General features: G+C 47.9%; 1 protein-coding gene and 1 long non-coding RNA gene across 3 annotated transcripts; one reads left to right on the top strand and one right to left on the bottom strand.

The window, feature by feature from the left end:
* Positions 1-608: 608 nt before the first annotated feature.
* fgd1 (FYVE, RhoGEF and PH domain containing 1) lies at positions 609-25,140 on the bottom strand. 2 transcript variants are annotated; one of them, XM_032567111.1, is made up of 18 exons: positions 24,508-25,140; positions 15,967-16,224; positions 15,540-15,738; positions 14,760-15,465; positions 14,138-14,227; positions 13,918-14,066; positions 12,788-12,944; positions 12,551-12,689; positions 12,400-12,458; positions 11,376-11,522; positions 11,210-11,302; positions 11,042-11,124; positions 10,921-10,951; positions 10,115-10,216; positions 9,910-10,038; positions 9,679-9,837; positions 9,453-9,599; positions 609-5,279 (listed from the first exon to the last, which is right to left on the bottom strand). In XM_032567111.1, exons 1-18 carry the CDS (start codon positions 24,608-24,610, stop codon positions 5,004-5,006), a joined length of 3,027 nt encoding a protein of 1,008 aa, XP_032423002.1. In that variant the 5' UTR covers positions 24,611-25,140; the 3' UTR covers positions 609-5,003. The 2 variants fall into 2 exon arrangements, with proteins under 2 accessions (XP_032423002.1, XP_032423009.1); XM_032567118.1 differs by lacking the exon at positions 24,508-25,140 and adding an exon at positions 20,325-22,992.
* Positions 20,012-24,501, top strand: LOC116723216 (uncharacterized). The gene is made up of 3 exons (XR_004339930.1): positions 20,012-20,118; positions 23,769-23,939; positions 24,166-24,501. It is a non-coding gene; the product is annotated as an uncharacterized LOC116723216 (long non-coding RNA).
* Positions 25,141-26,900: the final 1,760 nt, after the last annotated feature.

The following is a 26,900-nucleotide window of genomic DNA, read 5'->3' as shown; positions in this document are numbered from 1 at the left end:
TACAGAGAGGATGAAGTTTTTGTCTAAGATGTTACGAAAAGAGGTGGAGAGGCGGTGGTGGTGTTGTTGGGGTGGGGGGCGGGTAAGGGAGAGTTTGTGAGGGGGAATTCCCAGGTAACGTCATCCTCCTCAGCCCTGATTGGCTCAATAGAGCCAAATCACGCTCTGCTCAATCAGGAGAGTCCAAACAAAGCTAAGGTGAACGTTGTGACGTCATCACACAGCTGACTCTGAGAATAAGAGCCGCTGATGACAATTTTTGATCTGTAAATCAGTAAAACATAAAAGAGTTCAATTAGAGCAGAACGTTCTGCGTTCAGGACCCGTGAAAAACATCTGGATCATCAGGAGGAGAACGTTCCCGCGACTGACTCAAACAGTTGCTGCTGTAATTTAGAGTAAACTGGTGGAGAGGCGAACACCTGCTGGAGTAGCTTTCAGCTGCAGACTTCATAGGAAATCGTCTTTTTAAATGACCTGAACAATTAAATCTGTTCCTGAAAACAGGAAGAGATTCCTGGTGACTTCAGTTTTACCTCAGAAGGAAAGCGTGACGCCGCCAGGTGGCGCCGTCGCTTCTCCCAGGAAGAGCAGACAACAGAAACCCGTTAAGCCATTTCATCACTTTTATTTTTTCATTACAACCTCATTTACTTTATTTTACAGAGGTGCATGATGGGAAATAGGCAGCGACAGCATGGAAGGCAGTGGCCGGCCACTAACCAAAAACCATCAATCAATCAATCAATCAATCAATCAATCAATCAATCAATCAATCAATCAATCAATCAATCAATCAATCAATGTGACAATAACAAGACATTTAAAATTCAGCAAGACAACATAAGCTTGGTATAAAATAAAGGCAGCAAATATAGCTGCTGTTGTTGTCATGGTAACAGGGATCCAGGCAGGTGTGATTGCCATGGTAACATGGACATGCAAAACCCCCCTGGTCGTTACCACGGCAACTTGTCAGGAAATGAACAGAACAGATGGGTGGGGGGGATTATTGACTGAAAATAAAGTGAACCGAGCTTCGACTGAAACCAACTGGAAATACCTTGATGTAACCAGTTAGAACTGGTTTTAACAGGACATACCTGGTTGTAACTGCTTTTACCCTCACCATGACCATGTTCTAAACGTCCATAACCAGTTAAGACTGGCTGTAACCAGTTAGTCAAATATAACTAAGAGAAACTATCCTATACCAGTTCTGACCAGTTCTAACAGGTTAACCAAGGCCTAGCTAGGGATACTTGGCTAGTTGTCCAAATTTGTCAGGATTTTTAATTAAACATTGATTAGACTAGAACAATGTGTCAAAAACAATCTGGGCCAGTCAAACCAGTAGCTACCAGTAAGCAGAAATCATCAAAACCTACAGCAATCAAAGCCAAAGAATGAGCGAAAACCTATAAGAACCAGTTACAACCAGCTAGAACCAGTTACAACTGGTATGAACTGGTCAAAACTGGTAAGAACCAGCTAGAATTTTTACTGCTAGACGACTAAAACTGACAGGAACTGGTGAAAACCTGCAAGAACCAGTTGGAACCAGCTACTACCAGTTTGAATCGGTCACAACCTGCAAGAACTAGTTAGAAACAGTACAAAAAACCAGTTGGAAGCGATTAAAAATGGCAAGAAATAGTGAAAATCTTTGAGAACCAGTCAGAACCAGTTACAACTGGTTGGAATTGATCCAAACCTGTAAGAACTAGTTGAGAACAGTAAAGAAAATCCTGTAAGAACCAGCTACAAGCAGTTAAAACTGGAGAAAACAAGTGAAGATTTATGAGAACTACTTAAAAATGCTAGCACCAGTCAAACCAATTAGAACCAGTTCAAATTGGTCAAAACCAGTGAGAACCGGTGGACATCAGTCAAACTAATGAGACTGATTTAGAACTGATCAAATTTATCCCAAACCAGTGGGATCCATTGAGAACCAGGTAGAACTCTGCTAACAGGAAGTCTTCAGTCACACTGACAGAAACGGAACAAAGCAGATCAACTGAAACAAATATGCTAACAGGCGCCGAAAGACCTGGTGGCCATTTCCTTCCATCCTCACCGCTCCACATGCTAAACACACGCTAACAACAAATGGCGGCTGCCAAACAACCAATCAGAGAGTCAGAAATCCAGAACCTAAAGCAAGAACCTGTCCTGTTCTGATGTGTTAGCATAGCTTAGCACAGTCACTGGAAGAAGAGGGAATCTGCTAACATCAAAAACCAGGAATGTTAAGTCAGCAGGTGGCGCTGTGACAACCACAAGAACATGGGGAACTTGCTTTGGGGATTCTTCTTGCTCATCATAGCAGCGGCCATGTTTATCTCTACAGACTGAAGCCTCAAACAACATGTCAGGGGTTCTAATGGCCTCTGAAGAGTCGGAGGACGTAAAAATCTACTCAACTTTGATGGTTCCAGGAACCGGCCTTTAGAAACCAGAGAAGAGCAGGTACAGGTGTGGCTGTGTAAACAGAAAGGATTCAGGCTTCAGACATTTAGGATATGGAAGCTAAGGCAAATCATGAACTGGATGTTTCAAATGTGTTTTTTTCTGTTGCTTCCACTTTCAGAATGTAAACTGGAGCCCGACGTACCGGGAGCACCTGGTGCTCCAGGTCCCTCAGGTCATCCACCTGATCTAACAGGTTCCCTCAGCTTCCACTGCAGCACCCAGCGTCACTAACACGTCAGATCTCTGTTTAAGCTTTACCAGTCTGAACTTCCTGTGTGACTCCGATTGGAGGACCTTTAACCTTTACATAGTCACATGAGCATTAGGTCAAAATAATAAATTATATTTACAAAAGTTTCTCCATTAAGCAGAATGAACACAGCCAGACTTACGGACACAGAGAACCCAAAGCAAGAATCCACTGGGAACCAACTGGGAACCAACTTCGAACCCAATGGGAACCCTATGGGTACCAACTGGGAACCAATTGGGAACTAACTTCGAACCCAATGGGAACCCTATGGGTACCAACTGGGAACCAACTTCGAACCCAATGGGAACCCTATGGGTACCAACTGGGAACCAACTGGAACCAACTTCGAACCCAATGGGAACCCTATGGGTACCAACTGGGAACCCAATGGAAACAAACTGGGAACCCAATGGGAACCCAGAGAGCATCTGTGGTTCAAAGCTTGAGAACAACAAGAATATTTAGAAGATTTAAAATTTTAAAACACTTTCTGGAAAACAAGTGAAAAAAAAGAGAGACAGAGAGAGAGAGCGAGAGAGAGAGAAAGAGAGAGAGAGAGAGCCAGTCCAAACAGAGTCGGCTCCATCTAAATGCTGGAAGCATCTTCAACCAGTCAGAGACTCCATTCAGTCTGTGGAGAACTTCCAGAGATTAGACATCCCAAACCCGTCGTCATCATCATCATCATCATCATCCTCGTCATTATCATCATCCTCGTCATCATCATCATACTCGTCATCATCATCATCATCCTCGTCATCATCATCATCGTTCCTCCATCAGTTTCTTCTTCTGTCAGGAAACGACCAAAGACTGAAACCTACCAACGGATAACCAATCTCTGCTCTGATTGGTCAGTGCTCTTGCCAATCAGCTGCTCCAACAGACTGGAGATGACATCATGTCTTACATCATCACTCTGATCATTAAAAAGCAAAATGAAACAAGGTTTTTATAAAATCACATTAAAAGTTGAAATTTCCATCATTTCTAAAGATTTTCTCCAACTCATAAAACTCAGTTTTTAAATTAGCTTTCATCTCCAACATTAAATATTAAACAGTTCCACGTTTCATTTGTGGTTTTTTGGAATCGTTTCAGACGGAAGAAAAAGAAGTAAATCAGAGATCTGCTGTAAACAAATAGAAATATATTCACACAGAGAACGGAAACCCTGCTGTACCCAACCTCACCAGCAGGGGGAGAGGATGCTGGGTAATGTAGTTCACCTCCACGGTTCCGGTTCTGCAGAACCTCCTGCCGGTCCAGCGGGATGGATGGGTTCTAGCCTGTGAACTGGAGGGATCTGTGGTTCTGGTCGGGTTCTGGTTCCCTGCTGTTTGTGAAGAACCTGGGCGGGATGTTGGACCAGACCTTCAGATCTTTGGATCCTCAGGAATGTGAGACAGAACCTACTGAGCAGAACTCTGGGCCCGGTTTGTGCTGTTTGGGTTGGTTCTGCAGGAAGTTCTGTGAAGGTGTGAAAACTTTCTGGGATGAGACCGGACCAGTCTCACCGGCCTGACCTTCTGTGACCCAGTTCTCCCAGGATCCGATCCGATCCAGGCTGGATCCGGACCTTCAGCAGAAAGTCATACAGAACATGGAGGAAGAGGAGAAGCTTCCTCTGGAGAGGAAGATCCGGGTCGGATCTGGAGACTGCGGAGCGAACTGTTCTGTGTGCTTCATGGTTCCGGTTCTCCGGGTCGGGTCCGGAGAACAGCAGAACTTCACTGGCTCATCTGTGAATAATTCTGATCCTGATGTGTTGCTTTTCTGGACTATGCTGCCCAGAACCAGAACAAGATGTGGTTCGGATCAGAACCAGAACCGGTCCGGATCAGTTCTGGTTCCTGCGGTTCTAATGATTTTGAACTTATTTTCTAGCATCAGATTCATGTTTCTGGATTGGCTGTGGTTGGTTTGTGTTCAGGTTGTTCTGAAAGGTTCTAGATTTGTTCTGGTTCTGATTTTCACTTTTTGTTTCTGTAAAAATTATGTGTTTATTACTTCCAGATTATTTATGGATTTATTTTGGATGAAATGTGAATTTTCCAGAGATTTCTCCTGTTTTGTTTCTGGGTTTGTGGTAGGTGAGTTGTGGTTTGGTTTTGGGTAAATTATAGAATATTTCTATGTTTGGGAACTTAGTTCTGGATTAACTCTGGTTTGGTTCTGGATTAACTTGGGTTTGGTTCTGGCTCTGTTTTTTCTTCGGTCCGACCAGGACAAGTTTTCCAGATTCAGCCTCATCTTCGTCTTCACTCCAGTGAAATCAGGTGTTCTCTCCTTCCGCCTCGCCATCAAGCTCCTCCCCTTCTTCCTCCACGCTCTCCACGATTGGCAGATGGATGAGAGGCTCCTCCCCCCTGCCGGCCCTGGACAGGACATCCATCCACCTGCGCTGTAGCTCCTCCCCCTCGGCGCTGAAGTAGAGAGTCAGGTGACTCTGAGAGATCTTGAAGGCGTGGCGTCGCTCCAAGCGGTCAAATGACTCGGGCGGCGAGACCTCGAAGCCAATCAGAGGGACGCTGCGCTGCGCCTTCACATCCTGCGGAGAACAACCATACGCTTCATTATGCTGACTCCTTCCCAGGTGCATTGTGGGTATTTACCATCCACTTAGAAACAGCGTATGTCCCTGTTTCCTGACTGGCTCAAGTTCACCTGAGAAGAACCTCGCTGCAGCAAACAGGAAGGGCGGGACGGACCGCTGTCAGTCTCAGACCTTATTTGGAAATGGGACCATTGCACTCCAGAAGTGAAGGGGGCGCTATTTCCTATATTATCCGTGGTCTCCCGTTTTTATTTTCTTTTGAAATCTGTGATATATCTTCATCTTTAGGAAGGATTTTCACTCTCAGCATGTATTTGAACTTCTCTCTTTTATTTACTTCAGTGCAGCTCACAGTTTTTAAATTCTGTGTACTTCTAAATCTGCTCTTTTGTTGCATCTTTTTGGGTTTACTGCTGCCTCTAGTGGCGTGGGGGTGGTAACACAACTACTATAATTACATTATTAAATCAGAATACCACAAAGTTTTTATTATTTGCTATTAATTCTGGCATTACTGGAATTATAAAAGATAAATTATAAACAAAAAAATTCATTTTCTTAACGATGTAGAGCTAATTAAATGACATAAACAATACCTTTATATATTATAAATAATTTCTATATATTTCCATCAATGATAGGAAGAATAAATTAAATAAGGAGGCATGAAAAGCAACATAATGAACTATAATAAAAACCATTTACAATGTATACATGAGAAAGTTAATTGAGCAAAAGTCAATAAGAAACAAATGAATTAGATTTACAGAAGAATAACAACCCAGGTCGTTACAACCAGGGTTGTTAAACAGATAAAAGCAAAAATTCACATTTTTGCTTTTATGGTGCCATATGTTATTCTGACAGGATTTTTTTGTTGGTAGAGTCTCATATACAGGAAAAATACGATGAAACTATTTAGTCTATTGAGGTGGAATTTTCTCTTCAACTCAAACTACAAAATAAAACACATTCATAGAATCACAATATCTACAATTTGTGCATCAAGTAAAACACTTAGCACGCTACAGTTTAGTTGGGTTGAATCTGTTTATGCCACTGTCAATAAATGACTTGTAATCAATGTTCTCAGGTACCAGAGGGAAACAGTAACGCCTTCATGAGCTCAGAGGGTCAAACTGATGAATAAAGAGGATGGAGGCTCTCTACTAAAATATTCCTGCCGTCTTCCATGTTCTTTCATCAAACAGTTCAGACAGAGTTGTTTTAACTGCTATTCAAAGTATTCTTAAAAGTTTGTCTGTTATTCTGCAGCTCATGTGACCAAACCAGCCGTCCATCCATCTTCTTCCGCTTCATCCGGGTTGCGGGGGTAGCAGCTTCAGAAAGGAGGCCCAGACTTCCCTATCCAGCCTCTTGTTCCAGATCCTCCAGGGGAATCCCAAGGCGTTCCCAGGCCAGCGAGAAACATCAGGAAGCGTGTCCTGGGTTTTCCCCTCCTCCCGGTGGGACCTGAACTCCTCACCAGGGAGGCGTCCAGGAGGCATCCTGACCAGATGCCTGAGCCTCAACTGGCTCCTCTCGATGTGAAGGAGCAGCAGCTCTACTCTGAGTCTCTCCCGGATGACTGAGCTTCTCTCTAAGGGAGAGCCCAGACACCCTACGGAGAAAACCCATTTAGGCCGCTTGTATCCTCGATCTCGTTCTTTTGATCATGACCCAAAGCTCATGACCATAGATGAGGGTGGGAACGTAAATCGACCGGTAAATCGAGAGCTTCGCTTTCTGACTCAGCTCTCTCTTCACCACGACGGACCGGTACAGCGCCCTCTTGACGGCAGACGCTGCGCCAATCCGCCTATCGATCTCCCGCTCCCTTCTTCCCTCATTCGTGAACAAGATCCCGAGATACTTGAACTCCTCCACTTGGGGCAGGACACCCCCCCTGACACGGAGAAGGCACTCTACCCTTTTCCCGGCTCAAGACCATGGCCTCGGATCTGGAGGCCCTGATCCTCATCCCGGCCGCTTCACACTCGGCTGCGAACTGCTCCAGCGAGAGCTGCAGATCATGACCTGATGAAGCCAGAAGGACCACATCGTCTGCAAAAAGCAGAGATGAGATCCTAAGGCCACCAAAACGGATCCCCTCAACACCTTGGCTGGTCTAGAGATTCTGTCCATGAAAGTGATGAACAGAATCGGTGACAAAGGGCAGCCCTGGCGGAGTCCAACTCTCACCGGAAACGAGCCCGACTTACTGCCGGCAATGTGGACCAGAATCGCCTGGAAGCCGTGCGGAAGTCTTTCTCCATGGCCTCTCCAAACTCCTCCCACGCCCCAGTTTTTGCCTCAGCAACCACCGGAGCCGCATGCAGCTTCGCCTGCCGAGACCCATCAGCTGCTTCTGGAGTCCCACAGGCCAAAAAGGCCCGATAGGATTCCTTCTTCAGCCTGACAGCATCCCTCACCGAAGGTGTCCACCAACAGGTTCTAGGGTTGCCGCCGCGACAGGCACCGACAACCTTGCGGCCACAGCTCCGATCGGCCGCCTCGACAATGGAGGCACGGAACACGGTCCACTCAGACTCCATGTCCCCCACCTCTCCCGGGACGTGTTTGAAGTTCTGCCGGAGATGGGAGTTAAAGCTCCGTTTCACAGGGGATTCCGCCAGACGTTCCCAGCAGACCGTCAACATGTTTGGGCCGCCAGGTCTGACCGGCTTCCTCCCCCACCACCGGAGCCAACTCACCACCAGGTAGTGGTCAGTGGACAGCTCCGCACCTCTCTTTACCCGAGTGTCCAAGACATTCGGCCGCAGATCCGATGAAACAATGACAAAGTCGATCATCAAACTGCTGCCTAGGGTGTCCTGGTGCCAAGTGCGCATATGGACACCCTTATGCTTGAACATGGTGTTCGTTATGGACAATCCATGACGAGCACAGAAGTCCAACAACAGAACACCGCTTGAGGTCAGATCGGGGGGCCGTTCCTCCCAACCACGCCCCTCCAGGTCTCACTGTCATTGCCCACGTGAGCGTTGAAGTCCCCCAGCAGAACAAGGGAGTCCCCAGGAGCAGCACTCTCCAGTACCCCCTCTAAGGACTCCAAAAAGGGTGGGTAATCTGAACTGTCGTTCGGCCGGTAAACACAAACAACAGTCAGGACCTGTCCTCCCACCCGTAGGCGGAGGGAGGCTACCCTCTCGTTCACCGGAGTAAACCCCAACGTACAGGCGCCGAAATGGGGAGCAACAAGTATGCCCACTCCTGCCCGACGCCTCTCACCTTGGGCAACTCCAGAGTGGAAGTATGTCCAGCCCCTCTCAAGGAGACTGGTTCCAGAACCAGAGCCATGGTTCGAGGTGAGACCGACTATTTCTAGCCGGAACCTCTCAACCTCACACACTAGCTCCGGCTCCTTCCCCACCAGAGAGGTGACATTCCACGTCCCATGAGCCAGCTTCTGCAACCGAGGATCGGATCGCCAGGGTCCCCTCCCTCGGCCGCCACCCATCACACACTGCCCCATTGGCCCCTCTCATAGGTGGTGGGCCCATGTGAGGGGGGACCCATGTTTCCTCTTCGGGCTGAGCCCGGCCGGGCTCCATGGGTAAAAGCCCGGCCACCAGGCTCTCGCCATCGTGCCCCCCCTCCAGGCCTGGCTCCAGAGTGGGGTCCCGGTGACCCGCATCCAGGCGAGGGAACGCCAAGTCCAAAGTTTCTGTTCATCATCGGGGTCTTCTACACTTTTCATCTCATGAGATGAAAAGTTAAAACACTCAACATTGTTTTCTACACAAGCTCTAGTTGGGTGACCCCAAAATCACTAAGTCTCCTTAAAAGATAGAGTCTAAAAACTGTGAGCTGCGCTGAAGTAAATAAAAGAGAGAAGTTCAAAAACATGCTTAGAGTGAAAATCCTTCCTAAAGAAAATCAATATAAATATTGATATAAATATCACAGATTTCAAAAGAAAATAAAAACGGGAGTTCGTGGACAATACAGGAAATAGCGCCCCCTTCACTTCCGGAGTGCAATAGTCCCATTTCCAAATAAGGAATGAGACTGACAGTGGTCCGTCCCGCCCTTCCTGTTTGCTGCAGCGAGGTCCTTCTCGACTGTTTGGATTAAAGAAGTCCAGCCCTGTGCTGACTGTAGTACCCGCAGCCTCCTGTAGGGGCCCAGGTGGTGGCGACTCACCTGCGGAGCGCCGTAGACGTAGAGCACCAGCGGCTCGTTCTCCGGGATGACGAACCACGCCTTCTGCCAGCCCCGCCCCCCGCCCTTCTCCATGTGGTGTAGAAAACTACAAATCACACTGTTCTCTGCGGCCAGCGAGGCCTGTTTCTATGGTAACAGAGGGGAGACGACAGTCAGACCGAGCATGCGTTGGACTGTGGTGACGTCACAGTGATATCACGCGTACCTCCAGGATGGAGCGCCTCCTCTGGCTGCTGCTGCTCATCGCCCCCGGCGTTGGCGACGCCCCCACCAGCGTCACGTAGCAATCCACGCAGACGCGGTTGGTCCGGTTGTTGTCGTACGACAAGCGAGCGCGAAACTCCGAGCATTTGCCACAAACCACCTGGAAGACGGAGGACAGACTGTGAGAGACGGAGGCGGAGATGGAGCCGGGCGGCGGCGGCCGGGGACGTACGTGTCCGCAGGCTTTGCAGTGGTGGCGTCTCTTGGTGATGGAGTTGAACGGCTCCTGGCACTTCATGCACAGAGTCACTTCCTTCTCCCGGATCGGAGTCGGCGCTCGTTTTCCCAACTCCACGCAACTCTGAGGTAAAGCAAAACGAGTCGTCAGCATTTCGACGCCCCGCAGTACCAGAGCGGAGCACCAGGGGCGCTGTTACCGGGGAGTGGGGCGGCGTGGACTCGTCGTCTCGCAGAGAACAGGTGAGGTGTCTGAAGCTCTCCATGGTCTGTTCATGGCGCTGGATGGTGGCCTGGATGGCCTGCATGAAACAAGCAATAAGGTTAGAAAAGTTTACTTACAAATGTAAAAGTTTATTATAAAAAAGTTCAAACAGTTTATTGTTGTAACTTTATATAGGTTTATTTTAAAAACATAAATTGTTATTTTTGTAACATTGCAAAAGTTTATTTCAGTAACGTTAAATAAAACGTGAATAAAAGTTTATTTTCTTAACATTTCCAGGTTCATTTTTAGGACATGAAAGTTTTTCATAATCTTGTAAAAAAATTATTTTCGCTGCATTGTAAAAGTTGAATTAAATATGCAAAATTATTTGTTTTTATAGCATTATTCAATGTTATTTTGGTAGTTTTCCTGATTTATTTGATCAACGTCGTTAATGTTTTTATGGTGGCCAAAACATGGATGATTACACGACATGTTCATGTTCAGAGTCTTCCAGCTTTAATTTTATGACGTTCTCCAACGTTATTCACAAAGCAGAACCTTTTTGCTTGATGTGAAGAACTGAAGCCGAGTTGCTAACAGCTCAGTGACTGACGGACCGTTTGGGACATTTTGAGGATTTGTTTCTCTCTGTTTTAACATTTTATTACCAGAAAGAAAAATTGCAGAAACTTGTTTTGTTCCTGAAAGCTTTAGGTTTCAGAACCGGCTGATGTTTATGACTGGACCGGCCACAACCAACAGAACCTTTGGTGTTCAGGAAGAGCGGGAACACACCTGGATCCAGTCCTTCTTCTCTTCCTCCGTTCTGCAGAAACACAAACACACAGCGAGCCTCAGAGGAACCGCAGCGGTTCAGAACCGGTTCTACCTCCCAGGTCTGGGCGGATCCACCTACCTGGCCTGCAGCTCCAGAGATCTCTGTTTTCCAGACACCAGGAAGGTTCTGCTGGGAACAGCGACGCTGCTGGTCTCCTTAAGCTGTGGACACAAACACTCTGTTAGTTCAACCAGAACCAGAACCAGGGAGGTTCAAAGTGTGGTTCGGGGGCCATTAGTGTCTCACCTCCATGCCGTCCACGTCGATGCGAGCGCGGACGCTGTACTTCTGACCAATCAGGCGCAGCTTGGGGACGCAGTACAGCAGCCGGTCGTTGAACTGAGGAGAAACAAGGGAGCTGTTAGAACCTCGGCACCGGACCGACTGAGGGTCCAACAGAACCAGCCCATACCAGGATCAGGTATCGGTCCTGCGTGGTTCCATTCTTATTGGACAGCTTGAGGATGTGTCCCTCCTTGATGAGTTCATTGGTCGGGTTGACGATGTCTTCCTCTCCGCCCAGAAGCTCATAAACTTTCAGCAGCTTCCTCATTCGCTCCTGAAAGACAGACAAGAACCGGAGAACCACTGGGTCCATCTGGGCTCACCAGAACGCGACAGAACCGACTGAACGTTAGACACCAGAACCCTGGATAAACGGTTTGACAGGACCAGCAGCTGCAGAGAGAACGGTTTGCTGTCTAACTGCAGGAGGACTTTGTTTCCCATCAGGCTAGCGCTAGGCTAGCGCGTTAGCTTTGGTTGTATTTACCCAGAATGCCCTGCGCTGTAGTCCACTTCCTGCTTTTGGAGCAGTCTCCAGTCTGCTTGGCGTTCACATGCATTCAGACCAAACCAGAGTTCACTTTAACCAAACCCAGACCAGAGGTCAAAGGTCGCTTAGCATTCACACCTCACCAACTGAACCGGACTTCTAGACAAACTGACTGGATTGGTGGGAACAGACCCTTAAAGCCTCACCAGTCCTGGTTCTGTCCTAGTTCTCCATGAAGACATTTCAGGAAGAACTTCATCCGCTTGTTGTCCCTCAGAGGCCAACGGGGTGATGGACTTTTCTCCCGACATGCAGGATATGAAGGCTGGGTTAAGGAAGTCCCCAGGTCCTCCTTCCTCCATAACAGAACCAGTCCAGGTCTGCAGTCCCCACACACCAAGCAGGCTGGGATGGTTCTCTTTTCATCCCAGAGTCTAACTTCAGGAGCCACAGAAGGCTGAGTCCCTATGATCACCTAATATCCGCCGACTGGTTCAGGAGCCCTAAAGGGGTCCACCAGAGACCACCAGTAGGGTCTCTGGTTGCACAGTTTCCAGAACCTGCTTGAATCAGAACATGTTCTTTTCTGATTCCAGGCTCCAGGTTCATTCTCAGCTCTCAATTTGACAGGAAGTTCTGGTTCTGTCCCATCCGGTCTTACCATCTTCCTAATGGCGGCATTGGAGTGTTCTGCGGCCGTGGCGATCAGCTCCAGAGACTCTGCAGAGACACAGACGAACAAATGAGACGTTCGAGGACATCCGGTGTGTTCGGCTTCCTGCTGTGGTTCCGTTGGGTGTTTGGTGTCGTACTCTGGGCGTCCCGGTGGTCCGGGGCGTCCTCTGGGAGGCGGTTCAGGTAATCCTTGAGCAGCAGCTCGTAGCGGGGTATCCTCTGCACCGGCTCCAGCATGTGGTGCTGCAGCGTCAGGTTCCCGCAGCGCTCCTCCCTCTGCCAGACACAACAACCAGCATGAGGCAGGACAGGGACCAGGTAGGTCCAGGTCCCGGTCCTACCTGGTCCTGGTCCTACCTGGTCCTGGAACCTACCTGGATCTCCTGGACGATGGCCTTGAACGGAGCGGACCTCTCCATCCAGATGTTCACCAGCTCCATGGCTCGGTCAAAATTCTTCACATACTCTCCGTACATCTTAAGGAAGGGAGCCAGCTTCTGCAGGATGTCGCCGATCCGCGAGTTGGAGTCCCTGCAGGCGGAACCAGAACCAGTGCAGAACCTCAGTCCTCATCCATTCACCTCTATGCAGATGCTACAATTCTTATCACAGTCGTCCCATCCTCAGTAGCAGCAGCAACGCTTCAGTAACATCCTGAAATCTTTGAAATTTCTACTGAATTCCAAAAACCAAAGAAATGTGGATTCGTAGAAAAAGTCGTTCATAATCACTGTCTGTATTTCCATTACTAATGTGAGCAAATCTTTGTGTTCTGCTAATGTCAAAAAAAGATAATTTTGGAATTACAGTGTTCCCATTAAATAAGAAATTAAATTAAAATCACTCATAAATAAGTTTGTTTATGATAAATCATTAAAAATCCTGGCAGCAATTTATTCATAACTCAGAGTCAGCGCTCATCATCTGTCAGCCAATCAGAGGAGACGGATTCCTTAGCGTTGGAGCGACAAGCCCCGCCTACTCGGCTAGTCTGCGGTGTTTAGGGGAAACTGTAGTCGGCCATTTTCCAGAATATTTATGGATTCAAACCTTTTAATGAGCGACAACACAGAGAGACGCTGGAGGAGCCAGAGAAAACAACCCATCATCCTCCGACCACTTCCTGTCGTCGTCTTCAGCGTTTCTGCCAGTAGTAACATCCGGCTGCTGATCATGTGACTCATGATGTGAATAAAATGTTTCCATGCAGTTTTGTGAAATACATCAACATCAGTCTGGTTGAAAACCAACCCAGCTCAAAAACATTTAATAAGAAAATGTGTTTGTTTTTTTCAAAATTGCCATATTTCCATAAAGCAAATTTATTTTTACAATTTCAATTTGTGCAATTTTATGCAAAATGGAAACACAGCCAGTGATGCTAATGTTGTTTTTCACTATAAAGCTCAATCTTTGCTCCCCGCCCGGTCGCTAAGGTAACTGATCATTTGTTGAATAACTGACCTGGTTAAATGAAGGTTAAATGAAGGTCAAACACGCTCACCACTCCTCCATGCGTTTCTGCAGCGCCGGCAGCAGGAACTGCTGGTGGAAGCAGTAGATGGAGCAAATGTTGGAAAAGATTCCCTGAACCACATCGCAGGGGAACGAGGAGCGCCAGCGCGCCTCCTCCAGCAGGCGGGCGCAGAACACCTGCAGGACAGGCGGCCAATCAGAGCCTGGGGGCGGGGCCTCCTCGCTGAGGGCGGAGCAGCAGTACTCACCTGGTCCAAAAGGTGGAGCTTGGACACGTAGGCGGTCTCGGTGAGGAGAAGCTCGTTGGCAATGTTGAAAACCCGCTGATGGACGGACAGCTGGACACAAACAGAACCAGTGAGACCGTTTGTGGTTCTGATCCGTCTCAGGAGTTACAGAACCAGAACCGGTCACACAGAACCAGGGGACTCTGATAAGGTTGTGGATTTATTTATCTCAGATAATCTGTAGAAAATCCTCCACCTTCTAATTCTAACTAGAAACAACCAATCAGAGCCGGGAGGCGGGTCTAAGCGCTGTCAATCACCCTCTCATCCCTCCTTGATCTCTGCTATGCTTTCTAGCATAGCCTGCTATGAATTCTAGGCTAGTTAGCATAGCCACCAATGATGGCTGATGACGTTTTTCTGTTGTTTCTTTGCCATTAGAACATCTAGCAGCAAGTACATGAGTTTGATTGATAGCATTAAGACCCGCCTCCCGGATCTGATTGGTTGTTTGTTCAGGGAGGCGGAGCTCGATCACATCATGCTGACAGTTACAGACTGCAGCTTTAAACCTGAATGTGTTTTTCACATCAGCCACGCCGTCTGACCAACCTGCTCTCTGATTGGTCGGTTTGTGTCTCACCTCCACGGATTCCTGCCGGTCCGGTTTGGGTGGGGCCAAAACCAGTGTTAGCTCCGCCTCCTCCTCCAGGTCGCTGTCCCCTTCCTCAGAGAAATCCCTCCTCCTCGCCCCCCCCTGGGGCTCCTCCCCCTCTCCCACCTCCCCGGCGGTGGACGAGGAGCTGGAGAGGCGGGGCAGCAGGGCGGGGCTGCAGGGATAGGCCACGCCCCCGTCGTCCACGCCGGCGAAGCAGAGCTCCTCGCTGTGTGACGGCGAGCTGATGCTGTCAATGCCGCTGTCCCGATTGGCCAACTTCCCGTCCGTCTGCGAGGAGGGGAGGGACAGACGCTCGGAGGGCAGCTCTGATTGGTCTGGAGGCTGCGGGGGCTGCTGCTCCTCCGTTTCCACGGTAACCACCTCCTCCTCCAGCGGTTTGTCTGAGGCGCTGTAACCCGACTCCATGGACAGACGTTTGTGATGGACGTCGTCCCGACAGGCCGCCGCTAGCTCTTCATCCTCCTCCTCATCATCATCTTCATCACATAGCTCAGCCCCTTGTGTGATGTCATCCTGCTCTGTGAGGTCACTGGGTGGCTCCGCCCCCCCGGGTTGAGGGGGGACAGGCGAGGCAGAGGATGGAGGTGATGAAGATCGGGGGGAAGGAGGGTCCAGTGGGCGGGGGCACAGCGCCCCCCCGGTGATGTCCGGCACCACGATGATCTGCTCGCTGCAACACAAACAACCAATCAGCAACCAGGAGCAGTAATGACACCACTCCCCCTCTGACCAATCACAACTCACCGCTCAAACTTCTCGATGAGCGACAGGACGCAGGTGGGGGAGGCGGTGCCGTCGGCCTGGCTGGGGGGGGTCCAGCCCCCCCGGGGGTCAGCAGGGAGGGGCCTGCAGGGGGGCGGCGGTGGGAGGGACTTCTCCAGGACTCGGGGGCGTGGCCTCATCGCTCCAGCTTGCTGCTGCAGGTGGGGGGGTTTCGGGGGAACTAGAGGAAGGGGTGGAGCCACAGATTGGGTTTGTGTCAAATGCAACAAAACTTCTACAGTCAATTTGACCTTTAAAAGTGTTTTACACAAGAGTCACATTTAAACATCTAAACACTGACATGCAGGTCAGCTGGGTCAGGAGGAACCTGGAATCAAACCTGCAACCTCCAAATTACAAGACAACTAATCTAGACAACAGCGACTGCGCTGCTAAAGTTAAAGCTTACCCTGAGGTTTAGGCCCCGGCAGCGGCGGGCGGGTCCGGTTTGGCGCCGTTACTGTAGTTACTGGCAGCTCTGGTGGCCCCGTGTCATTCACGGACCCGCCGCTCTCCGCTGGCTCTGCGCCTTCCTCTGACCCCGGGTCCGAGTCGGGCTGCAGGGGAGCGTCAGCGTCCAGCGCCCCCTGGTGGCCACATGGAGAGCAGGACGGCTCCAGAGAGAGGCTCTTAGCCAGCAGGGTGGGGCTGGTGGAGGAGGCGGGGCCTGCGGGGCAGGACACATGTCAGGGAGCACACACCCACTGTCTTTCAAAATAAGAGCCAAATAAAGAAAAAAAATATTTCTTTGCAAGAGACATGAATGTCTTAATTTCAATTCATTAATTCACCAATTTTAACACAATTGATTCCCCATCTGGAACCTTCGTACTTGTTTGTTTCTGGTACAGCCATAAATGTGACGCGACGCACAGCTACATCGCTAACAGCAGCAATGGAAGCAGCTTCTCTGTCGCTTCATTTCTGCTCCTAAACGATGTGACTGGAAAAGACTTTTGTTCTGTTCAAGTTGGGCTAAAAGCAGTTAGCTTATCAACAAAGCTATGCTAGCCTAAAATAGCATCTGGCTGCTAAACATGTAGCAGCTAACACCATAGACCTGCAAACAAGCTCCAGGAATGATCAGGATTTCCTGAAACAATCTGGTGGTTGAAGAACAGATTCAAACTGATCTCCAACAGTTTGAATCTGTTGAAGAGCAGAACATCAGAGCTCAGATGTCTGATAATTTAGGGCTAGTAGCATGTTAGCTTAGGTTGTATTGTATTCAGAATGCTGCTTATTTAGTCGATAAAGTGCAATTATGGGTTACAGACCCTGAAATGAACTCTATTGAACCTTTTTATCGGGTTCCTCCACTGACAGAATCACATCAGCAGCTGATTGGTTGAATCCTGCAGCAGATCTTCAGCTTTGTGTTTGGACCCTTTGCTTCTGCAGGTTCTGGTCCAGATCAGAACCCTCTCCTCATCTTCATCACCTCTCAGCTACGACGCTACACCAGGACGCTGTAGCTGGTGTCCTGAAGGGGGCAGTAAAGAGCTTTATGGTTCAGATTGATGGCGGTGCTCGGCCTCTGGTCCAAACGGGCCCAAAGTTCAGAAAGTTATCTCCATTATTTCCAGAACCGTTCTAGTTTTCAGGAACAATCTGGAAAAGGATTAAAAGCAGCCAACAGAATCTTCTGGGGAAAAAAGTGATAAAACCGACTGAGACCTGTTTATACAGCGGTTCTAATGGTTCTAATGGTTCTAATGGTTGCCAGTAGAACAGGAGGCTGTTACCCGGTACCAGTCCAACCGGTTCAGCTAGTTACAGCAACAGCAGCTGAAAGAAATTCATGAGGTAAAAATGTGTCCAGTCATTGAGAGCAGCAACATCTCAGCAGCTTAAATACCAGCAGAACAGCCAGACAGGAAGTGTGTGTGTGTGTGTGTGTGTGAACTTGTTAGGAGGTCATGGGAAAGCCTGAGTGGGCTGATGTTGACCAGATGTTCTGCTGATGGAAAACTGCTGACCAAACTACATTACCCACAATTCTCCAATGCTACTTCCTGTTGGTCAGAATGAGGCTTGAGTTCTCCTTAGATTACTGGGAGGTTCTGATGGTTTTGATTCACTGAAGACGTTTTAGATGGTTCTGAATCAAAACAGACGTTCTTCCAGTTTTTAATCTTTCTAATTCAGAACGTTGACGAGTTTATTCATCATGTTCTCAATAACTCCAGCATGTTCTGGAGACACACTGAATCAAGATGGCGTCAGCCACCTGGTGTTTGATTGACTTTGTTTTCTGACTCGATTAGTTTACTGTCGTCACACCTTTACTTGGTTCTGGATCCAGTTCTATTAGTCATGCCGCCATTTTCAGCCCCCACCTGCCACCAAGGTAACACTGGGTGTTCTGGTCCAGATAACCGTCTTCAGACACCAGATGGTCCCAGACGCTTCAGGACCTGCTCCTGACGGGAAAGACGTCCATCTTTGTTCGGTTTGTTGGTCAGGACGTTTCAGTGACCTTTGAAGGTTCTGTTTCTGACCGGCTTCCTGTTGGTGGATCTGCTCCATTCTTTGAACTTGTCCCTGCTGGTTCTGGACTTGAGAGCTGTCCTCGGACCACTGGCAGAAGAAAAGAATTGCTTTAATCGGACTCGGTCACTGACAGGTCCCCCACAGCACAGGACATAAACCAGATCTGGTTTTATCTTTTGGACCCAATAACTCATCTTGTCATATTTCTTTTGTTTCATCTTATAACAGCAGCCACACCAACAGTTCTCTTAGTCTGTTCCCTCCTGATGGTCCAGACGACCCGGTTCTACTGGAACCAGAACTCCATCATCTGCTCCACCTCCAGCTGCTGTGGTTCTGACCCAAACCAACCTGTTCCCCTCCTGGCCTGTGGGGGCGCTGCACCAAGAACCACTGAAGGAAACGACACAAAAACCTCTGAAGACGCTGAGAGCAACTTCCTTCTTCACCAGATGGAAACAAGATGGAGGCGTCAGATTTTAGTGTTGGAGGATTTCTCTTTAGTCTTTGGTTGAAGACCAAGAGCCATTTCAGCTGCTAGCGCTAGGCTAACACGTTAGCTTTGGTTGGATTTACCCAGAATGCCCTGCGCTGTGCTATAATTCACTTCCTGCTTTTGGAGCGGTCTCCGGTCCGCTTGGCGTTCACATTCAAATCGAACCAGAGTTCACTTCAACTGAAGCCAGACCGAAGTTTGGAGGACCAGAGGTCAGAGGTCAATTAGCGTTCACACTAGCCTGCAGATTCCCTAAAGCAACCAAACCCGACTTTGTAGGCTGGATTATATCAACTGAACAGGACTGCTGGGAATGCAGGCATCAACTATAATCCAGTTTCTAAGTGACCTTTTATATCAAACGGTTTCGAGTCGGTAGTTTTGAATCATCTCCAGATTTCTTCCAGACCTTTGTGGATCATTGCAGTCTGGTTGAAAGAACTAAAACAGCTCTTAGTTTTAATGTTCCTGGATCCGTGCTCAGCCTTTCCGGCGGTAGATTTTCACATCCTGTCAGCTTCCAGTGGTGTTCCTCCTCTCCTGTATCAGTCCTGGGGTTCCCCAAGGCTCTACCTCCGGTCCGCTGCGGTGAGGAAAACACAAACTACCCGCTACTGAGTAGTTCCCTTAGAACAGTTAGCAGGTTGGCACTTCAGGGCTGTCCAGAACCCTTAGTGTTTTCAGTGGTTTGGAACCAAAAACCAAGTTCTTTGTCAGCGGTTCTGGTCCAAAGAAATACAGAGAGAACCGACCAATCAGAACCAGAGCTGACCAATCAGGAACTAAACCGGCAAATCAGGAGCAGAGGCAACAGGAACCTCGATCTAATTCAATTACAGAAAAATCTCATGTGAAAACCATGAGAAACATTTAACACCAATGTTCACATGTGAATGATGTGAATCACATGAAGAAGTGCATCTCTCTCTCTCTCTGTGTGTGGATTTAAGATGCTTGGTGGTAAAAACTCGTGGACTTCACATTTACCATGTGATTTATGTAAAAATAAATAAAACTCTAAAGTAAATATGTGAGAACATGTGAAGCTCTGGGTCCAGATGTGTTCACGGCCTCCATCATGTGAATCACATCCTTCATGTTTGTGTGTAACATGTGGAGTTTTAAAATTGATTTTCACATGTGAATTTCCTGTCCATCCAGAACCTTTTCCCCTCTGATTCCCGGACCGCCCGGTTCTGTTCCTGCTGCATGGACTGGTTCTGCAGGTTCTACTGATGTACCACACCTGATTCTGGTTCCGGTAACACTGAAATGGATTTTCACATTTTCAGAACCACCAGGCCGTTACTGGACGGGACCCAGGCTCGGTTCTGCTGCGAGGCCCAATCAGGAGGGTCTCTCTCTCTCTCTGCTGGTTTTGATGCCCACGCACGCGCACACATCGCTGTCATACACGCGCGTGTTCACAGAAACACGATCGATGATCCGCGGCCGCGCTCGGCTGGGCTCGGCTCGGTTCGGATCCAAACAGACAGCAGCTCATCGATCACCGGTCGGATCGATCCGCCCATCAGCAGCGGGGTCACGTGACTGCGGCGGGGCCGCTTTCAGGTCGGTGTCACATCTGGCGCGCGCGGCCGCCAGCAGCCCACTTCCACTGCGGGATGTCGGTCAGTGTGTGCGCGTGCGCGGCGGCGGGATTATTCCACACACAGACAGGAAAATAGAACGCGAGCACGCTGCAGCTGGGCGTGCATGCGCAGCCTGCAGTGTGTGTGTGTGTGTGCGCGCGCGCGGTGCGGATGCGGCGGACTCACCTCTGCTCACGCTGCTTCGGTCCATGTACATCGCGCAGCAGAAAACGAATCCGGTCATTAAAGAGACGTCGGTGCGCGGGGAGAGCGGCTCCCCCGGTCCACAGCAGAACAAACACACACACACACACACACACGGCCCGGTTCGGGCGGTCCGGACCCGCGGGCTGCCGTTCAGGACGGATCAGGCGGTGGATCCGCGCGGCTCGGTTCTGCCCGGTGCGGCGGCGGCGGCGCGGAGGGAGGGGGCGGGGACGCTCTCCCTCTCCTTCTCTCTCCCTCTTTGGTTTCCATGACAACAAATTAAAAGGAAAGGTGACAGGTGATCACGTGGCGCCGAGCTGTCAACAGAACCATTTCTATCAAACATCAGCAACCAGAACCGCTGACGGTTCGGTTCCGGTTCCAGGTTTACCCTCCAATTCGGTTCTGCTGTGAGCAGTTCGTCATCTGCAGTAAACCGAGCCAGAACCTCTGACACAACCAGAAGGGGGCGCACTAGACATCCGTTCATTTCATTTACAGCTGGTCCAACGTCAGAGCCTCCGCTGACCTTTGACCTCCACCAGTCTGACCCAGAACAGAACCAAAGCAGAGCCAGAACTGAGCCAGACCAGAATGTGAAATATTTAGCTTTGAAACGGCAACATTTATAACTGCATAACTTGGTGAAGCGCCATTTAATCTCTTCTGCCAGATGAAATCATCCAAATTATTGCTGCTAGTTTCTCTTAAAGGTGCTGCCTTCAGGAATGTAGATATAAGAAACCAGAACCATCAGAAATGTTTCTGGACTCTGAACCATCGGACTCCAGATGGCCTCAGAGGTTCTAGGTTCCCTAACAGATTTTCCTTCAGCTGCTGGGAGAAATCTTGGAGTGAAGAGCAGAAATGAAAGACATGAACAGGAGGAACCATGAGAAACCCGGATCGATCAGATCCAGCTGAGTATGAACCGGTTCTGGTCCCAGACCAGGAGCCGGGTCTGGATCGTGGTGCTGGATCGGTCCCAGAGGAACAGCTGGAGCTGATACTCTGATCAGGAATGATCCGGAGCGTCAGGATGGACGTCCTGTCGTCCTTCTGTAGGTTTGATGATGTCACCATGGAGACGCCGGTCCAACGTTCAGCTCAGACCAGCATCCATCCAACAGGAGGAACTTCCTCTGATCCGCCAGCAGAACCAGAACCACAAAGACTGATAATGACTGATGACTTAATTCATTCAAAACAAAATATGAGAGAAAAACTGAAACCTTCAAACCTCCATTGTTTCTCGTTTTCATGATTTGAAGCAGAGCAGATGTTCCAGACCTTCATCAGCTTCATGCTGGTTCAAAGTTTCTGTCCTGATGGTTTTTCATAGTAATTTAAGGCTGAAAAACCTCCAAACTGTATTTGACATTTGACTTTAAAAGCCACTAAATATTGATTTTAGTTGGTTGAAAATTTCACATTAAAACATTTTGTATGGACAGTCTGGAGGTTCCTCCATCTTTTCCCCAGTGTTAGTATTTATTTAAATGTTTTCACACAATATATTTATAATTTCACTCTTTTTGTGGTGTTTATTGCATTAGGTTGTTTACTATTATGAGTGCACACATTTAGTAAACACCTTTTGTTTATTTGAATTATTAACTACTTAGTTTTGCTGAGTTTGAAGGACTGGTTGAGTTTGAAGGACTGGTTGAGTTTGAAGGACTGGTTGAGTTTGAAGGACTGGTTGAAAGGCAAACCAGGAAGTGGAACAAACCACCAGGCTGCTGGAAGCAGGACTTGATGTTAAAGAATCTGCCTCTCTCTCTACTAAGGGCATAACTGCTAAAACATTTTTGGTGTTAGGTTGTTTTGTTTTTACAGTTGTGTTCTAGTCAAAATGTTTTGGTTTGAATTAGTTATTTATGTTTATGCATTGTTTGTCTTTATATCCTACTTCTCCTCATTTGTGTAGACTAGCCTTTATGTATAAATTAGCCTGTGTTCATTGTGAGGTCAGGTTTTGGTTCGTTATCCTGAGTTGGGTCTGCCTTAGTTGGTGATTTATTTTGGGCCCATTTTGCTATATTTTTTAGATTTGTTGTTGAAAGCCTTTTGTTAAGATTTTTCGGAAAAATAAATAGAAAATATTTTTTATATATGCCTTTGTCCTTGTGCCTTACTGGTCGGACCCTAACAGACAGGAAGTTGTTAGGTGAAAGAGGAAGTTGTTCGGCGTTCCCCATGCTTCAGGTTCTGCTCACAGTTCAAACCAGAACTAGAACCATCAGAGTCCAGCTGCTCAAACACTAAAATGTAGCATCAGCTCCAGTCTGTCTGAGGTTAAAGGTCATGAAAGCTTGAGCCAATCAGAGTTCTTTCCCTGGATTCATAAGTTCTCCGTAAGGAGAAAAAATAACCACAAACTCAGCAAAACACTCGATCCAGAGCCAAGAACTACAGCCGGAAAACCAGGAGTTCAGTCCAGAGTCAGAGGATCCAGAGCCCACACACGCACGCACACACACGCACACACACACACACACACACACACACACACACACACACACGCACACGCACGCACGCACGCAAAAGTTTGCCTTTCCATCATACTTAGGATTTTGTATTGACTTCCATTCATTTTAGTAACTGTACCCTAACCCAGACATTTTACATTTTTCTTAATTTCTTAACCACTATTATTTTTATTAAAACTCAAATCACAGTCCGAAAGGGGTCAGAGACTTCTTGGCGCCTCTCGGCCCGGGTCGGATGGAGATGGGCACGAAGTGGTCCGCCTTTGCTTAGATAAAAAAAACAGACACCTTTGCTATAAATCAGGAAGTCACAACTTTCTTTGGGGGCCTGAGGGAGTTCTAATTGGTCGAAGAGCAGAACGCCTTCTTTGCATATATTAAATAGGGAAACGCCTCTTTGGTTAAAATTTCAGGACAGCACCGGAGAGTCGGGGAGGTTTTTTCATCTTTTCCTCCACGTGGGCGCCTTTGTCTGTCTTATGTGTTTCGTGTTGTCTGTTTCGTGTAGTCTGTATAAAATGCATATCTCTGTTCCTCTGCAGCTTTGTTGTCGATTGCTTTGTATGAGATTAAACTCCGTGATCTGTGACGTCATTGTGCCTCGCCTTGTCTTGCAGCCGTCACGACATCCGCTCGCGACCCGGCTAACAGGAGGAGAGGAGAGCCATGCTTTTTCCAAAATTAAATTAAACTAACATAGTTTTAATATTTAAATCTGCTGTTTTATGTTATGTTACACTGTTTAAAATTTAATAGAAAACATTTTGTCTGACACCAAAGGGTTAGTCTTCACCAGGGCTCTAAATACATATGAACAAATGGGTAAAAATCATAAACAGGATGCTTATACAGTATATATATATATATATATTATTGTCATTATCCCTGGTCAGAAAATAATTCACACAAAACCTCTGAACTTTACCAATAGATCCCAGAAGAACTGGAAACCAGTGAAGACCAGGAAAACGTCCTCACTTTCCAGGAGGGCCTCAAGCTGTGGGTAAACTTGGATGAAAGTGGTCCTCCATATGCAGTAATACAAGTACACACACACACACACACCGCCAGTAGCCCACTTCCACTGCCCACTTCCACACACGTTTGTGTGGCTATCTTTGTGGGGACTTTCCATTGACTTCCATTCATTTCTACAGCCTAACCCTCATCCTAACCAAAACTCAATTCACACCTTAGTCCTAAATCTGACCCCTGACAACAAAACAGCTTTTCCCCTTGTGGGGACCAGGCTTCAGTCGGTCCCACGAGGAACAGTGTGTCCCCACAATGTCGTATATGTCAGAAAAATGGTCCCCACAAGGTATTAGAAACCCACACACTCACACATTCCTGTCCTCTATTTATAACCTGAAGCCCTTCATTCATATCTGACTGTGTGTGTGTGTGTGGGTGTGTGTGTGTGGGTGTGTGTGTGTGTGTGTGTGTGAAACATGGTAATGTGACTAATCGTGGTAGCGGCATCATGTGACCTGCAGCTAACGAGTTCCAATTAGATTCATCATAATGTGATGAAGAACGACCTGCTGACCTATTGGACACCAGAACCAGGTTGGTCCAGATACTGAATCTGGATGACGTCCGTCCGTCCGTCAGCAGGAAGTTCCTGAGGCTCCGCCTCCTTTCTGGACATAGAGTCAGCAGTGACTCACCTGTCCTGCGGGGGGCGCTGTGGAGGTGGTAGGAGAACCTCATGGTGCTGAACCGGGTGGAGAAGGAATTGGGGGTCGGCCTGCGGGGTTGGTTCAGCTGCATGCCAAGGTCAAAGGTCACTGAGTCTCAGATCATCTTCTGGGTCTCAGAAAGGTTCTGGTTGTCTACAGCAGGAACCGGGCTCACACTGGGCCCCATTCAGACCCAAAGTCCAGCTTCAGGTGGTTCTGGTTCTGGCTGGTTCTGGTCTCTCTCTCCTCCATCCCTCTGTCTCTCTGTCACTCTTACAGGAAGTTCACTGCTCCCGCCATCCTGGACTCCATTTCAGTCGCCATGGAAACGGTACTCAGCTCAGCTGACTGGATCCGGTTTACCCCCCCCCCGACCCGACCCGGCTGCTTGGATCAGAGGACACCTGGAGGAGTTTTGCCGCCTGTTTTGACCCAGCTCTGCTCCCCCAGAAGGTCCAACTTGGTCCTGGTTCTGGTTCTGCTCCTGGTTCCGGTTCTGCTCCTCCTCCAAGCCTCCAGCTCCTCAGAAAGTTGTGGGTTTCCTCCAGACAGCAGCTGGGTCGTCTCTGCGCAGTTCCAGACTGCGACCCAAACAGCCGAGCCGGACCAGAACTCCTCCTCCTCCCAGACATCTGATCCGGATCCCCTCCTCCCTCCGTCTGGTTCTCATTTTCTCTGCTTTTGGTTTTTTCCAGGCTGGAATCTGGAGCAAAAGGAAAACCGGAGAGCAGAACTCCAGCAGAACTTTTTCCATGTCGGTCTGGACAGATCCGGGTCTTTGGAGGTTCTTTAATGAGGCAGAACTTTAGATAATCTGACCTTTAACCTCCTGCTGGTTGCGACCCAAGGAACAGTTTATAGTTTCTGTTTGGTTGGTTCAGATTGGATTAGAAAACTGCTGAGAGGAGGAAAAAAACTAAAAACCTCTGAAGGAATGTTGTTCAGAAACCAGCTGAATGTGGCAAAGATCGTCCTAAAAATAAGCATTTAACACGATTAGAACGGATCAAACTAAACCCAAAGCTGGTTCTGGTTCGTCTCCCAGTGTCAGTGGTTCTGGGAGGGAGTCATCATGAGGCGTTGATCGCCCAATCAAAGGACGACTTGATCAGAAACAAAGATGTCTGACAATCCTGGAGATGAAACCTCTCCAGCCTGAACCCGTTTCCAAGGTTTCCAAAATCCCATAATAAACTGGTTCACATCCACCATTTTACACATTAAGAGGTCGTGTTAACGGAATATTTTCCGTATTTGACCGTTATTTTTTTTAAATGACCGGAAAATTTGAAGCCCGTCCGTCATTTGAAAGATTATAATTCACACCCCTGATTGGTGAACATGGGCAGACATGACAGACTTTAAGCAAAGATTTCATCACAGAGGCAACTAAAATCAATCAATAAAAAAAATCCTTTCTGAATCTACCCTAAATGCGTCTTTCTGACCAGAGCCGACGGCGTGTTGAGGACTTACGGACCGGAGCGTCTGGTTAGGAAGAGCATTAAAAACCTTTGGAGCCTTTAGTTCCAGACTCCATTACATACAGAACAGAGAAAACTAAACGTTGTGTTAATCCATGTATAGTCTAAACAGGAGCCTGGAGTTTATCTTGAGGAAATAAATAAATGACGGTGCAGAAGTTCATTAGACCGTAACATGCGCAGTGCGCTGCACAACCAATGTGAAGAATTAAACTGAACTCATTCAGCGGTTTTAACAAATGGAGCTGAAGACGTTTCCCTCCCAGATGTAACTTCTGTCCGTTTCGGGGAAGCGAAACCACGCAAAATAATTCTGGTAAAAGCGCGAACCGGACCGCACGGTCAAAAACTCACCGAGTTCAACTGATCGGTTTGATCAGCAGATCAACTGACTGATGAACCAGCGCAGATTTCTCTGCAGATGCGACCAGGAGGAATGTGAGAGGCTGAGGGTTCAGAGACAGGTGAAGTGCTGCTAATTTAAGTTGGATCGTTTAATTTCATTTATTCTGTTATTGGGGCCACAGTCAGTGGTTTTGTTACTATGGAGAAAAAGTTAGATGCATTTATCTGCTTTATGTGATGGATCTGGATTCATGGGTCAACTAGTGAATAAAAATGATAAATAGCCGATGTTAATATGACTAGAATTTGACAGGTAAAAATAGAACATGGCCGACTTTTTTTTAATGCTGTCGGTCAAAATGACGGAGAACAAAAAAGTCTGGGTCTTCTTAAAAGATAGAGTCTCTGAGAATAGTTCTTAAAGATATAGCCAGTATTTTCAGCAAAACTGAGCTGACTGTCCAGGAATGACACAAGGAATTTAAAATTTACCACAGTTTCAACAGGTTGGCCATCAAATGAAACTGGAATCACTTTCAGATCTTGTTTATG

Source organism: Xiphophorus hellerii, chromosome 1, assembly GCF_003331165.1.
Source record: "Xiphophorus hellerii strain 12219 chromosome 1, Xiphophorus_hellerii-4.1, whole genome shotgun sequence".
In the NCBI taxonomy this organism is placed as follows: Eukaryota; Metazoa; Chordata; class Actinopteri; order Cyprinodontiformes; family Poeciliidae; genus Xiphophorus; species Xiphophorus hellerii.
The sequence above is the reverse complement of the archived record's forward strand: the minus strand, read 5'-3'. Positions and strand labels throughout refer to the sequence as shown.

What these genes read in the sequence shown, in the direction of transcription:
- fgd1 (XM_032567111.1), bottom strand. Translation starts at nt 24,610, where the DNA reads ATGCAGCTGAACCAACCCCGCAGGCCGACCCCCAATTCCTTCTCCACC. An exon ending in TCGACGTGGACGGCATGGAG is followed by an intron (nt 11,125 to 11,209) that starts GTGAGACACTAA and finishes TTGTGTCCACAG; the next exon opens with CTTAAGGAGACCAGCAGCGT. An exon ending in ACTGCAAAGCCTGCGGACAC is followed by an intron (nt 9,838 to 9,909) that starts GTACGTCCCCGG and finishes TCCGTCTTCCAG; the next exon opens with GTGGTTTGTGGCAAATGCTC.